The 16,483-nt window shown below is 39.2% G+C and overlaps 1 protein-coding gene across 1 annotated transcript in view; it reads right to left on the bottom strand.

The window, feature by feature from the left end:
• CSMD1 (CUB and Sushi multiple domains 1) overlaps positions 1-16,483 on the bottom strand; it is a 1,688,220-nt gene that overhangs the window by 688,486 nt on the left and 983,251 nt on the right. Inside the window, exon 6 of the mRNA XM_070364228.1 lies at positions 14,663-14,740. Coding sequence (XP_070220329.1) covers positions 14,663-14,740 — 78 coding nt within the window. The remainder of the gene's footprint in view (positions 1-14,662; positions 14,741-16,483) is intronic.

Genomic DNA, 16,483 nt, shown 5'->3' with positions numbered 1-16,483 from the left:
AAACATGGGCAACACCGAATGCTGGTGAATATGTGGAGCCACAAAAACACTTATTCATTGCTGGTGGAGATGCAGGTTGCCACAGCCACTTTGGAAGACCATTTGGTGGTTTCTTACAAAACTAAACCCGCTCTCACCATATGATCCAGCAGTCACACTTCTTGGTGTTTACCCAAAGGAGCTGAAAACTTATGTCCACACAGAAACCTGCACATGGGTATTTACAGCCACTTTATTCCTAATTGTCAAAACTTAAAAATAATGAGAATGTTATAAAATGTCAATAATGAGTAACTTCCCACACTATACGTGGTATTTTACATGGTAGGCTGTGGATTAATAGAGTTCTTGCATTAGGAAACAAAACGATAATAAACTTAAAACAGAAATCTCAAATTTGCTAACCTTGGACAAAATACTGGAGAGTGCTTTGCATTGCATGTGGGTAAATACTCACAGTTCTGTTGAGGGGTTTTCAAATGGGAGGGGGGCAGTCCAGTGGATGTCTCAGTCAGCTGTGGTGGGGGGGACATGTTCCAAATAGGTTTTTGTAATCAAATACCTGTAAGTTAACTAACATTTGCAATGTTCAGTATTCACTAGACTTAAGTTTATTCCATGATAACATCACTGCCACTCTCAAAATCTAATTTTATTTGGTTTTATTAAGGGATGAATACAGTTGTAGGGAGGTGAAGAGAATTACACATAGTTGCCCAAAGCTGATTTTATCTTTGCTAGGGCTTGTACAAAGCAGCCTTTAGTATGCTTTTCTGCTATGTGATGTAATTCAAATCCTTTAAAAAATGGATAACTATATTTTTATTTTATAAATTAGCAAATGTTGAGGTTTTAAAGTGGGTGACTTATTTGAATGCATTAATTTTAAAAATTATTATCACATTTTCTTAAAATCACAGTCAGCTACATTGTCTGTGTGTGTGTGTACATGTGTGTGTGCATGTGTGTGTTTACACATGTGTCTGTGTGTGTGCATGTGTGTGTGTGTGTCTGTGTGTGTGTGCCCATGCACGGGATGCTGAAGGGCCATCTTCAGTGTCATGGTACTTCTGTGGCTGCTCTTCTGTCTCATCCACCGTATCAGTCTCAATGGGGAGAGGTTAAAAACTTCTGGTGTGCAATCTAGTTTATAATTTCCCTTTGAATATAAATAAGCATTTAAAAACTGATGTTTCAAAATAAAATGTTCACAGTCTACCTGAATGAAGTGGTGGCTTCATTTTACATGTAACTATGATAAAGGTCTGCATATTTTCTATCTTAACAAAAATAAATAATTACAATGAATATTGCTATTAAGTATCTGTTTGTGCACTTTGGGCACTGGGCTGTTTTATGTGACCTGTAATAAGTGAATAAAACAACCCTAGAAGGTAGATATTGTCATTAGTATTTCAGATATTAGTAAATTAATGTTTAATACTATTTTATTTGGTTACTAATTCCTCTTAATTTTAAAAAAAGGTAGGAGGCAGTTATAGTAATTAAAACAATGGCTAAAGAGACTATATAACTTGAATATTGTCAGAAGGAATTTGAATCTATACTTTATATGGCTTCAAGATCAATACACTCTGGGATTATCTTGACTCTGCTGTTCTTTCATTTCTCTGGGAAGGCGGTCTTCACCCAGATCATAAGCTGGGATGCCTGGGTTCCAGTCTCATTATTAGCAGAGCCATAACTTACAATCTTCTCTGTCTGGAGCAGACCTCAAATCAACTTTGTGATTCATTATGCGACTCTCTGAGAGAGGTATGATCAATAATTGCAACATCTATTGGTTCCTATTTTCCGTCTTTATAACGGTAGCAACGGTGTTCAATTGTTTGGGCTGAGACGCCTGAAGCCCACCTCCAGGTCTCACCAGCAGCCATGTGGCTGTGCGTCCTCACTGGCCCCCAGGCACTGACTCTCACATCCCCACAGGGATGACTCAGAACGAACACTCTTCAAGGCGCTCGTCAGCTCATGTGGACCTCATCCCACCCACCCAAAGATTCCCCAGAAGAAGCTTTCCTGAGGAAAACACAGGGAGACTTAAAATAAGAAGGTGATCAGAAAGTGAGTGTGTGTGCGTGTGTGTGTGTGTGTGTGTGCCTGCATGCGTGTGTGGTTGTTGCTGAAGTGTAGGGCAGTGATGCTGGAGAAGAACAGGAGGATGATATCACAGAGGGCCTTCCGGATGTTGTCAAAAAGTAGATTTAGAGGCACAAGAAATCTCTGGAGCCTGTGAAACAAGGGTGAAGGCCTGATCGGATTAAAATTGTAGAGCTGTAATGAAGAATTTGCAAATTAATGTCCTATACCAAAAACACTTCACGTCCAATAAGAAATGCTGAGTTAACAACAACAAGAAAAGGAATCACTCAGATTGTCTCATATACTAAGCTTCATTTTACCAAAATACACTCCAATTAATCCTCGTAATAGACTGAATTAGTAACATAAAAATCATGAGAATATTATGATTAGAGTATATCACAGATATATAAGCAGACATTAACAGGGTATCTATTTATTTGTCTTCCACCAGATAAAAGAAAATTATTATTCTGAAGGGTGATAGTACTGGAGAAAAACGTTCACATATTTTACAAGAACATCCAGAGAAGAGATTTTTAGTTTGTCATTTTCACCGCTAAAAGGAGTGAAAAAGAGAAATGAAGTTATTCCTTCAACTAAAGCAATCTTAAATATGCCATTGTGATGCAAATAGCATGTAACATAAAACTAAAATTGGGTCAGAACAAGTCATAAATGGCTTTTATACGGATTCTAGAAAATAGTGCCTGAAAAAAGGATGGCTGCTTGCTTGGCTGGAAGGATAGACCATAGATTGCTAAACCCTATTCTTAGTGTACTGAATACATGATGACATGGATGTAAATAGTAGATCAATCCGCAAATACTTCTACAGTTTATCAGAGGATCCTGCTTATTTCACAGGCTTCCCAAGTGGGACCAGTGGTAAAGAACCTGCCTGCCAGTGCAGGAAACATAAGATGTGGATTTGACCCCTGGGTCGGGATGATCCTCAGAGGAGGGCATGGCAACTCACTCCAGGATTCTTGCCTGGAGAATCCCATGGACAGAGGAGCCTGGCAGGCTACAGTCCATGGGGTGGCTCACAGAAATTACCACTGTATTCTTTGCATGATATATTAACTTAATGCAACTAAGATCTTCTAATTCTTACAGATCTTTAAAAAATAACATATGAATTAGCCCTTACAAAAAGTACAGATAACTATATGAGATCACTTTTTCCAATGTCAGAAACCTACAAAGAGTTGTGAAATGCTTTTTATATGTACATCTGCACGACAAAGCTGTAAAGATTTTCCTGGGGCTGGCGGGGATGTGTGTGGAGAATTTCTTACATAAACTTGGATTTTTACTTAAAGCTATGACATTCCCAGATATATGATTAGAGTATCTTGCTTGGATGTCACATGGTGTATACTTTTTCATATGCCTTTCAAACTGACAATTCAAACTACAAAATAGGTGATTTAAACAGGAAAATTGAAGTCCCTGTAAAGTATTATAGTAATAATTGCAATATACAGTGTTCACAAAATATGGTGCTTTCCATTTCCAAAGCACTTTACTAATTAATCTCAGCTTATCTCCTTGACTTTCCATATATTTTTCACTTATTTTAAAACATAACTTGCTTTTCTTTCTGGCATAACAACTAGTTAGTAATTGTCTCCATCTGCTTCCTCTTTATGAAAATAATGCAAATGCATCGAACCCAAGGGATGTGACCAAATCAGTACTGTAACAAATAAATAGAATCATTTGCTGTAATTAAATTATCTAATTTAATCCAATTAGTGCAGCAATTAATTTGGAGAGATTAGTTTAAAAAATTGGTGAATGCTTCTGAAATTAAATATCATCATTATATATCATTGAAGATTTATACTAAGGCTGTTCCATTTTGCATTCAAGACAAGAGAGTAAGAGTAAGTAAGGGAAACAAAATTGTCCATTATAAACCTAAAAATGTATGCTAAATCAGAAAGAAAAGATTAAGAATCTTAGAAAAAACAACAAGAATTTGTAAAATATGTTTCTTTCATTCTTTAGCATTTGAATTAAGCTTTATTTCCATAATTTGAATTCCCTTATGTCATGATTAATACAGCTCATTTGAATTCCCATGAAAAATCTTATAAATCCTGAGATTATGAATGAGAACATTTTCACAGTTTCTTTGCCTTCTATATACAGGCCACATAAGTAGCCAAGATTTAAGATTTAGGATTATAAACTGAAATGGCCTTCAGGAGGTAAGCAGGTCTTGGGGTTCTGGTCAATGGGGTTCACTCCTCTTCTGCACAGGGCAGCCACCAGCCAGCTATTCCTGCCGATGTCAGGCACGACTGCAGACCCAGCATTGCCAAGCCTTCCTGCTTTTAAAATAAACCAGAATCTATGTTTTCTACATGGAAATCTATGAGCTAAAAAGGAGATTGGCTCTGCAAAAGACCCTTTGAGGAGGATGAAAAGACAAGCTACAGATGGATAGAAAATTCATTTTGATATTTGGCAAAACTAATACAATTATGTAAAGTTTAAAAATAAAATAAAATTAGAAAAAAATATTTTCAAACCACATACCCAACAAAAGATTAGTATCTAGACTACAGAACAAATGCTCACAACTCAACAGGAGAAAAAAAATAGAAAATGGGCAAAATATGTGAACGAACATTTCACTGGAGATTTAATACAAATGGCGAATCAGCAGGTAAGACATTTACCATCATTAGCCATTAAGAAATGCAATTTAAGACCATAATAAGATATCAATGGCTACTTATCAAAATAGCTCATTAAAAAAAAAAAAAGTGTTAACACCAAATGCTGGCAAGCATGCTGAGAAACTGCATCACATATATGTTGTTTTGGGGACATAAGATGGTACAGCTGCTCCGGAAATCTGTTTGGCAGTTTCTTATAAAACTGACGTGCTATCATATGATCCAGCACTTACTCTCCCAGGACTTTATTCAAGAGAAATGAAAACCCATATTCATGGGAAAACTCTTCATTTCACAATGTCAATAAGAGTTTTGTTCTTAAGAGCAAAAATTGGAAGCACACCCAGTGTCATGCAACAGCCAATGGTTAAACAGTGATATATCCCTGCCGTGGAGAATCCTATGGCAACGAAAAAGAACCAAGTACTGATACACACGACCACTCAGATGGTTCACAGGGGAGTTGTGCTGAGGGGAAAAGCTGGTCACAAGAGGTAACAGTGTACGTTCCGTATGTGTGGCACTCTTGAAATAACAAACTAACCAAGTGAACACTAGCCCAGGAGAGCATTGCGGGCAGCCTCGCGGGGGGCACTGCTGTGTGCATTGACTGTAGGACTCCACACAGGCGACGCAACTGTGCAGACCCACACTCACACACACACACACACGCATGAGAGCGCCCAGGGAAAACTGGTGAAGTTTGAATAAGCTCTGTGGACTGTCCCAAAGTCACTTCTCCAGTTTTAAGATTATCCCACAATTAGGGAAATCAGGTGAAGGTACAAGGCCTCCTTGTAGATTTTACTACAGTTTCCTGAAAATCTATGATCATTTCAAAATAAAGTTACTTTTTGTTGTTGGTGGTATTCTTGTTAAAAAAGAGACTGGCAACCCAGAGACAATGTGGAGGATACACGATAGGTGTGCCAGTCTTTAGAGGGTCACCTGTGAAGCAGGTAGGTGTGAGTGCACCAGCTTCTTACCTGAACCTGAGTGCTTGAGAGTCCCCTGAATAACTGAATGAAGATGGGCATCTCCCCTCCTCCCTCCGTCGAAATAAACAGGCAGAAACCACGCTTCTCCTCACCTTTCCCATGAATGCACAAACTGCTTCTCTTAAAATCAACATAAATTATCAGCACTAACACCATTGATCAACATCAGTTCATTTATCTCTGAATTTCTTCTTCAGTGAGGCAGGGTTATCAATCTGGATAGACTGTCACCCTGAAAGCTGAAAGTCAAGTTCAATTTTACAATTCTGTGATTCTATGAAAGGACTTAATCTGAAAGTATTTTCAGTATTCTCCTCTCACCGTTAAAAATGTGTTTTAAATAAAATGATGAGGCTTAAGGACTGTGCGTCTTTTCTGAATTCCGCTTGATGTTCTGAGTACTTCTTGGTTTTTAAGTCCAGACTTCCCTATCTATCTTTATATCAGGGCTAATTAATTTAACTGGCAGACTTAGTTGCCTTGTGTATAGAATGGAAGGTTTTAATTTAATTCATAAAGGAGCTACCATGATTAATTAGTTTAATCTTTAGAGCTTCTGACTGAAGTTGCTCAGTAGCAAACATTTGATCATATAAGATAATTAAATTACAATGAAATAGTAATAGCAATTTACTCTCCTAACAGCTACTGGAATTAGGTACCTGTGTTGACACACAACACCAACAGTCCCACAGTTCTCTACAGTTTCAGAGTGTTTTTTATCCACTTATGTGGGAAGATTAAGTTATTTTATAAAATTTAATAAAAATGTGTGTGATATGTTGGGTTTCTAAAAGGTAAGTGATGGAAATGCTAAGATATATACTGCTCTTTCAAGTCTGCTATAATCTGTAGGGTGTTTCCCATTCACTTTTTGAAATAAAAGGACAAACCTGTAGTCATTTTGCACACCTTTAGTTAATTGATTATCCTCTGTAAATATATGCTGAACCCATTTATAAAGGATTTTACTTTCTATTGCATTTACAGCACAACTGAACCAAGCTATATCTTGCTTCCCATATTTTAACAGATTCTTTTTTTCTGGTTACTTAAGAAATTACGTATGTAAATGATGTGATAAATAATTGATGAACCTCCTAGCTTTGCTTCTAGTCACCAATGATGCCATTCTTCCCAATGTATCTAGATAGCAGTTCTCTTCCCAGCAAGATTTTCCTTGGCATTTTAAAAGATATTTTAGCTCCTGCAGTGACAAAGGCCTATTTAGAAACTGCAAGCATAATTTACTTACCTGATTTATGAAGCAATTTGTACAACCTACTATATTCATGCTAGATGGGAATGGATCTTTGTTAAGAAAACAAGGTTCTTTAACAATTGCAAAACTTCATATTGTTGCATTTTATGATGAAACAAAGCAGATAGGGGCAATTATCCTTTGTGTTTTATTAAACCTTGATAGAACTGTTAGAGGTTAATGGAGCTATTATTTTTTCCACTGTCAAAACCTGCTTTAAAGCAAGATCAAGAGCACTCAGTGCCAGAAATCCAGCATAGAGCACAGCAGACGTGCCTTGTTTTAGCAGTTTTACAAATCACTTTGGTCTACCATCATTCAAATAAATCACCCATTAATACTAGAGCAATAAAGTCCCCTAAAAACAAATGATGATGGGTGACATTTCCAGCAATGTAGTAACAAGCTTAGTGACCATAAAAATATTATTGTAAAACAAAATGTGTGCTCTTTTTTGTAACTGGATAAAGCAAATCCTGTTAATTTTCAAAGACAATTCATGTGGGGATTCATAAAACAATAATATATCCAGTTACCTGGTGAAGTGTGGTCTGATGAAAATGCTGTCTGCAAGTTATTTCTGGAATAAAGTTTCCGAGGTGGAAACCACACAAAGCATCATCTATAGCTGATGAGATTGAGGGTCGTGGTGTGACTTCTGCTCCCTGAGAAGCCTGTCTTAGCCCTATTAAGGGAGTCACTCGAGTTTCTTAACAGCCTCACTCCATTCTCCTCCCCTCATCCCATCTCATGACCACAGCCCTCTTCAAGCTCCAAATCCAGAGAAGCACCTGGAGAGTGGCAGGGCTGGCTTTCTCTGTGGTTCTTCAAATGCCCTTTCTGAAAGCCAGCATGTCCTAGTCATCAACTCAGTAACAAATGGATTCATCCAGCAGTGGCATAGTGGAAAATTAGAGTGTTGTATTTTCTAGCCTACTAGAGCACAGAATCCAGGCTGACAATGAGGTTTTACTACCAGACACTGTCACCTTGTTATAAAAACTTGAAAAAGACTCATTCCTCATGGTTTTAACGTTTCCTTCCGTGCAGCAGGTATAGGGATTCCAAGACTATGGTATTTTATTTTAATTGACCAGTTATTTAATTAGTTGTGCCTCATTCATATACTACATATAATTTTGGTAATAAGAATGGTTTTCTCTTAACCATTGCCAAGCACATGTCTATAAATGAGAGATTTGAGGGAATCAGTCACTGACAAGGTACAATATAGAAAACACAGTGTCTTGGAAAACATGGTGTCTTGACTTGCAAAGGACCTAATTTAATGTTGTTTAACATCCTGTCTATGGATTCTTACATTTTATGGGTTGACCTACTACTATTCTGAAAGCTAATAAATTTCTATTTTTACTCAATGCTCAATAAGTGTTGCTATCTTTCTTATAATGCTCCTGGTCTGATAAACATTTACATGGCTTGAATGACCAGGAGACTCATTTCCTCTAGGAAAAGAATGTATTTTTAATATCTCCATGACAGCTGTCGGTCTTTCCTCAAGGTTTTCATGCTGAAGGCATGAAGATGACATGGAGCACAAAGACCTCACTGAAGGAGAGTGTGACGTCACCTTGCCATGCTCCTTCAGGCCTCCACACAACTAGGAAAGTCAGTCATTCAATGGACAAGTGCGCACTGGCGGACAGATTCTTTACCGCAGCACTACCTGGAAGCCCATATGTATCACATACTGTGATAAATGATACAGAGAAAAGCAGAACAGGTAACCAGAGGGGTAAAGTGATCTCTGGGCAAGGTGTGCAAAAGGTATGCAGGGTGACCAGTGAGAGCCTAGGGAGCAGGTAAGCTCTGAGAAATGATGTGAAGGAAGGGAGAGATAAGGCGCCTGGGGGAAACCACCTCAGACTGAGGAGACAGAGGAACGAAGACTGAGGTGGGAGCTTTAAGAACTAGCCCCAAAGCTAGTGGACAAGGGCTGGGGCAGAACAGATGGGGAGCAGGGGTGAGGCGGTCCTGTGGGTCTCTGTAAGGGACGTGGGCTCACTTGGGCGGTGATGGGAAAGCTTCAAAGGGTTCTGAGCAGAAGAGTGATGAGATTCCACAGATGAGTCCTTCCGATCACTCTGGATGAAGTGTGGGGTCTTGACCGCAGGGACACGGGCAGCGATAGGAATCTGGGGTGAGATAGTGAGTAATGCACCTGAGAACAGGGGTGGTTTGGGGTGAAGAGATGTGGTTGGCTTCTGACGTGGCTGGGGCAGCAGGCTGGCAGGGCAGGGATGGCGCCAGGCTCTGGGTCTTCAACAGGGAAGAGCAGTGGCCTTTGTTCAGAAGGAGAGAGATGCTTATTACACTTGAGTGTGCAAATGTTGGGTGGGCAGGTGGATGCACCAGTGTGGAAATGGAGAGAGAGGTCTAGGGCCATTAATCAGAGATGCTTCATTCTGCTCCAGCAGTGGATCACACTGAAACTGCTTTCCAAATGGTGACTATTATTGGGATGCTTTGCCTTTCTTTCCTTTATCTCGCGTTTTACCCCTATCTCAAAGGGATTAATGGTTTCTTTGTTTCCCATTCCTTAGCTTGCACTAATCCCTGTTTACAGAGAGAGGATTGAAAGGAGAGTCTTTTTCTGGGCGGAGTCCATTTTTGTGTGTGATTATGTTGCTAAGTGTGGAGGCTGACAGGAATGGAAGAAATTAAGAAAGACAAGATTAACTCTTTTTTTTTTCCATTTAACACCCTGGAATGTAAGTAAAAAGGGAATATTACATACTACTATATTCCATTTGCTCTTAAATTATCCCAAACATAAGAAGACAAGGACTGAATGTAGTGATTTTAGTGATAAGTGGATAACACAGTGTGACCCAGCACAGCTAGGACAGTCATTTATAAGGACGTATTTTAGAAAGTGGATTAATGAGCCACACCATGTTAAGAAGCTAAATCAAATATTACATTGTTACAACTGCATCTTTAACTGTACAGTGTAGCTAAGGCATCATTTACACTGTTGCCCCAAAAAATGGAACTACAAAACTCGTAAAATGTGCCCTTCCAAATAACTGTGTCTGAGGCAAAAGAGAAAGACAACATATTATAAAAGACAATATTTGATCAATTGTCTTTCATTAACAGGACTATTTGGCAATTTTGAATAAATATCATTCTGTTTCACTTCAGATATTTTTTCAGAGGTGGAAGAAAACTGATTGCCCATGGAAACAAAGACAATGAAATAAATGGCTTACAGTCAAAAGTAGAAGAATTTTAGGGTCATTAATTTCATAGTATGCTGTTGTTATTTTTTTCCCAAGGGTTTATAACACAATGCATTATATTTTCCCATTTTTCCACCATATTTCAATCAGCTTTACATTCAATAATGGCTCTGAACCAAATGTCCTATCCTGTTTGGGTATAAACTGTTGTAACTGCAGATGCTTAATACACAGCATGTGCCATCAATTCTTCTGATCGAGTTACAACAAATCAATAGTGGATTTGTAAAGTCATTTGTCTTTAACTTTACACAGAGAGAACAATCTCTAGCTGAAAAATAACAACCAAAGCTTTTGTTTGTCCTTCTCCCTACAGAGTTCTACATTTTTGAGTTAGAAGGGCAGTAACGGATTACCTACCCTCCTGACTCTCACACTTAGGGCTGCTAACACTGTATTCTGTTGCATTGTATTCTGTAGACAAGAATGGCAAGAAGAAAAGGAAGAGGAAAGTAAGTCTACAGCTGCTGCTGCTTCTGAATCACTTCAGTCGTGTCCGACTCTGTGCGACCCCATAGACTGCAGCCCACCAGGCTCCCCCGACCCTGGGATTCTCCAGGCAAGAACACTGGAGTGGGTTGCCATTTCCTTCTCCAATGCATGAAAGTGAAAAGTGAAAGTGAAGTCGCTCACTCCTGTCCAACTCTAGCGACCCCATGGACTGCAGCCTACCAGGCTCCTCTGTCCATGGGATTTTCTAGGCAAGAGTACTGGAGTGGGGTGCCACTGCCTTCTCTGAAGTCTACAGCTACCACCATGTAAGGTACCAAGCGCTTCCAATCCCAGAATAAAGAGGAGCCCCCGACATTATTCAGTGATGCAAAGCAGATGGGAAGGAGCTGACTGAGTTATCCCAGGTACCCTTCTTGCTAATGCTGGGATCTTTTAAAGCTTTAATTAACTAGATACTTACAGCATTCTGCAGAATTAATACCTTGATTATCTTTGGGGTTTCCTGCAAACATTGTTAGTTAATAATAAATGAAACTGATGAAAAACTAAATTTGTAAGTCATTTCATTCTAAGAGATGATGTAGAAAATGGCCCTCACTCTATAGATGAGTTGAAATATCTACACAGCCTTTCAGGTCACTCCACCTTATATGGTTAAATTGATGCATGTTAAGGATTAGAGTGAATTGTTGAGGTTTAATTGGTAACATGCAGTCAGGGCAGGATGGAGGAACAAATTGACTTAGTGATTCCAGGGCAAAATCCACAAATGATTCATCAGATTTCATTGAGAGGCATAAAAGTGAAAATATGTAGGGCTTTTGCTCCACAACATGGATATTTTTCCTTCTTCATTTATTTAATCATCAAACACCTGTTAAGTGCTCGTTAGCTTGGGTTATATTCCATTTAATATATATTCTATGGTGTGTGTATGTGTGTGTTAGTTGCTAAGTCATGCTCGACTCTGCAACCCTACGGACTGTAGCCCACCAGGCTCCTCTGTCTATGGGACTTTCCAGGCAAGAATACTGGACTGGGTTGCCATTCCCTTTTCCAGGGGATCTTCTCGACCCAAGAATGAACCTGCATCTCCTGCATTGGCAGGCAGATTCTTTACCACTGAGCCACCCCAGAACCCCATTGTGTATGTACAACAACTTCTTGAGCAAACTCTGAAAGACAGTAGAGGACACAGAAGCCTGGCAAGTTACTGTCCATGGGGTTGCAAAAAGTTGGACGTGACTTAGCAACTGGACAACAAAAACAAATACCACTTCTTTATCTATTCATATGTCAACATTTAGGTTGTTTCCATGTGTTGGCTATTGCAAACAGCGATGGAGGGGGGATAGATGGGGAATTGACTCATCATGGGGAATTGACTCGTACACGTTACTATATTTAAAATAGATAACCAACAAAGGCCTACTGTATAGACCAGGGAACTCTGGTCTATACAGTAAAAAAGGAAAAGAATTTGAAAAAAATAGATCCAGGTATACGCATAATGCGATCACTTTGGTCTACACTGACACCAACAATACTGTCAGTTGACTATACTCTAATACAAAGTAAGCATTCAGAGTAAGAGGACAGCTGCTCGTGTCAGTCACTCCTGTCATTTTGCAAGCAAACTAGCTCCACACCTGTAATGGGCAGCAGACGCAGGCTTTGATCAGGGGGTGGGCAGGCAGAGGAGGCGGTCAACGGATAATCACACAGCCTCTGCTGTCCCATTTCTTACTCTGTGAGAAGTCTCGGGAAGAAGACAGATTCATAAACAAAAACGTCCAGGTAGAAAGAAAACTATCAAAATAGAGGTCCACACAGATGAGGTGGGCCAACAGCGAATCATAGCTGTCAGATCCCAGGCTAAACATTTCTGTATTTCCTTACATCCTTTCCCAAACCCTCAGGGGTGAGGAATTGAGATCCAGAGCAAGCTACGTTCGTTGTGCCAAGAGGGCTGTATACTTAGATTTAACCTCAAGAACATCAGAGGCTGTCGTCTCCAAGAAAAATCCCATACTCAGGGCAAACCACAAGTGAAGAAAAGTGAAAGTTAAGTGTTAGTCCCTTAGTCATGTCTGACTCTTTTAATCCCATGGATCATAGCCTGCCAGGCTCCTCTGTCCATGTAATTCTCCAGGCAAGAATCCTGGAGTGGGTTGCCATTCCCTTCTCCCGGGGATCTTCCCGATCCAGCGATCAAACCTGGGTCTCCAGCATTGCAGGCAGATTCTTCACCCTCTGAGCCACCAGGGAAGCCCAGAAATATAGAGGCCATGGCTTACTGAATGGCTTGAAAAAATAATGAGACAAGTACCAAAGACACAACGTTTAATATAAATACTGAATGTAAATAAATCAGATAATCTGTATATAAATGACTTAATAAGAGTGACAGCAACTGACATGCCTGCAGGAAGCCTCACCGTATCTATAAAATGCATGCATCATCTTTGTGTGCCCCCTTCTATTCCATCACAATGGGAAGGGGGTCACTGCTTCCTAGGAAAAGGTTGTATCCTGGATGGGGCTTTATGGGCTCTGTGTCCTGGGCTCACCTCCTGTGAGGAGTCAAACTATTTCCTAAGATCTTAGAAAACAAGGTCAGTGCTCTGGGCCCTACCTCCTTCTCTGGCAAGTAAGATCCAGGTTGTTTGAAATCTTGGCTGACCTACTATGTACAATCGTCCCTTCTTCTCTTTATGTACAGCAAATTCCTAACGGATGTGGTTGCAGAATGCCCACTCCCTGCCCTATACTGGAACAGGCAGTTATAAACACCATGCTTCATCTACTCAACAAGAATCATTACCATTTTACTTTTATAAATGATGCAACTTGGATTTGAATACAATCAACACTCTCACAGCTATTGAATCCTTGTCTCTCCAGCTTCAAAGTCTGTGTCCTCTTTTCTCTGAAGCACTTAATTTAGTTTCCTCAGACACACCTTCTGCATGAATAACATATTACCATTTATTACAAGGCTGATCTTAGAAGGCTTGCAGTTTCCTCAATTCTTCATTTCCTCTAATGATTAATTTTCAAGTCTAACAAAAACGTGGCGTAATACTGCTGAGAGATAGGATGGAATGCTTTCTAATACCACTGAGTTATGACTCATTTGTCAATTTGTATTCAGATAAGGACTCAGACATACTTATTTTCTTTTTCACATTCAAGCTCCTGCTTGAATGTGGCACTAAGAGATGCATTTGATGTCTGCCTGCTCTGACCTCAGACCTCATGTCGATTTGATGGAAGGGTTCACTCAGTACATAGTTTCTCTGTTCCTATGGGCCACTTCTGCAAGGTTTTTGTCCATAAAAAAAGTCAACTGCAAAATAATTATAAACACCACATCCCCCATTTTAGGAAACATTCTGAACTAAAAACTAACAACAGCAAAATACTAAACCTTTATTTTGAAATAATTACTTGCTTTCTTCTTGCCCTCCAGTAGTTTTCTTCCTTCATTAAGCCCGGTTCAATTTGAATAATACTGCCCATAATTATCAAACAGGGAGTATATCCTTGAGTATATACTAGAATGGAAAGAGAAACTGGGATCAAAACACCTGAGGGTGGAACGGCTACTTAATAGAGAACTCTGGAAGGTCCAGTCTCAGACAGTGGCCCATGAGGGCAGAGGGCACAGGCAGGTGGGAGATACATTTAGAATTAAGATGATCACACGGTCTCTCCAAATAGAGTGGAGTTAGTGCAGACTCTCTCTCCCAGAAAATACTTTTGAATATTTTGAAGTAGGAAAGCAGAATGAGATGCAGTGGGGAAGGCAGTTTAGAGAAGCACTTCTCCAGAAGCGCTCCCCTCTAATGGACACATTCATCCTCATACAGAGAGAGGGTGACTTACAGACAGAGTTCTTATGGCTGCTGTCCTTGCTGGGCATCACCTTGACTCCTCTTGACTTCAATTCAATTGCCTTTTTCACTGGAAGAAACAAAAGACAAATTATTAGCTGAGACTCAGAGCAATATCGCGAAACTGCATTTTATCTTCACAGCATCTCCAGTCGTAACTGCTTTCTTGCCAACCCCTGGAATATGGGACATGTTCTAAGGGGTGAATGATGCAAACTAAACCAGTACAAGAGCTTGTGAATAATTAATGCAAGGCTATCTGCCAGCAAGATCGTATCTTATAATCACAGTGTTAGAAGCAAAAATAATATGTGGTGAGACTATTATCTACATCCAAACCTGCTTGCCGCCACTTTCTAATTCTGTTACATTCATGAAAAATTTTGAGGACAGATAAAAGGTATTTGTTTATTCATCTAGTCCTTTAATCACTCAAAATTTAACAAATATTCATTGGTGGGGAGCTAGTATGAGGAAATCCTGTTCTGAGTGCTTGGAATAAAATGCTAAATAAGAGGACACCAGTACTTCCAGACTCTCATAACCTATAGGCAATATAAAAATACATATATGGTATTGATTTCTAAAATTATAGTTCTCAACTGTAAATATTTCTTAATTTTTCTAAGCCCTACATCAAATATTTTAGGAAATTCTACTTGTCTGGTCATTTCTGGGGGGTAAAAAGTGGGAAGTCATTTGTGGGATGAAACTAAAAAGTGAAATTTTAATATGAAATAATTTGCTTTAAACATCAAACTTATATTTTATTAAATTAAAAAATAGCAAATATTTATGATTTACATGCTTAAATATGATTTACATATATGGACCTAGAGTACCATGAAGCTCTGTGTTCAAATTTTTGCTCAGAATCTGGTATCTATGTTGCCTGTGTAAGTTACCTCAGAGCCTGTCGATTTATCTGTAAAAGGAGTGTGATGGTTAGTTTATATGTCAACTTAACTGGGGCACAGAGTGCCCAGATATCTTGTCAAATGTTTTCCTGGATATTTCTGTGAAGGTGGTTTTGGAAAGAGAGTAAGTATTAAATCCATAGACTGAGTAGAGCAGCTTGCCCCTCTCCAGGTGGCTGGACCTCATCTAATCAGCTGAAGGTCTGAATAGAAAACAACACTGACACTTTCCTGAGCAGAAGAGAATTTTTCCTTGCCTGACTGCCTTCGTCCTGGGTTATGCTCTTTGCTTTGGAGCCGATTCATAACCATTACACAAGCATAATGGCAAGCTGATATTGAAAGTGAAAGTGGCTTAGTTATGTGACTCTTTGCAACTCCATGGACTGTACAGTCCATGGAATTCTCCAGGCCAGAATACTGGACTGGGTAGTCTTTCCCTTTTCCAGGGGATCTTCCCAACCCAGGGATTAAACATGGGTCTTCTGTATTGCAGGTGGATTCTTTACCAGCTGAGCCACAGGAGAAGCCCAAGAATACTGGAATGGGTAGCCTATCCCTTTTTCAGTGGATCTTCCAAACCAAAGGATTAAACTAGGGTCTCCTGCATTGCAGGCAGATTCTTTACCAACTGAGCTATCAGAGAAGCCCAAGCTGGTATTATTTCTACCTAAAAGACCACTGGATTATTTTTAAAAATATTTTTTCTAATTTTTATTTTTTTAAAATAATGAAAGCATAATAACTCATTTGCAGGAGACTTGGAAAATACAGAGCAAAATTACAGATAGTTCTGCTATATACTACAATTATTTTTTTCAGTAGATAAATTAAGATTTTTAGTTGGAGTTTCTATATCAAACTCTCAAAAATTAACAGTATGAAAACAGAGAGAA

This window comes from Bos mutus, chromosome 27 (genome assembly GCF_027580195.1).
Source record: "Bos mutus isolate GX-2022 chromosome 27, NWIPB_WYAK_1.1, whole genome shotgun sequence".
Lineage (NCBI taxonomy): Eukaryota > Metazoa > Chordata > Mammalia > Artiodactyla > Bovidae > Bos > Bos mutus.
The sequence above is the reverse complement of the archived record's forward strand: the minus strand, read 5'-3'. Positions and strand labels throughout refer to the sequence as shown.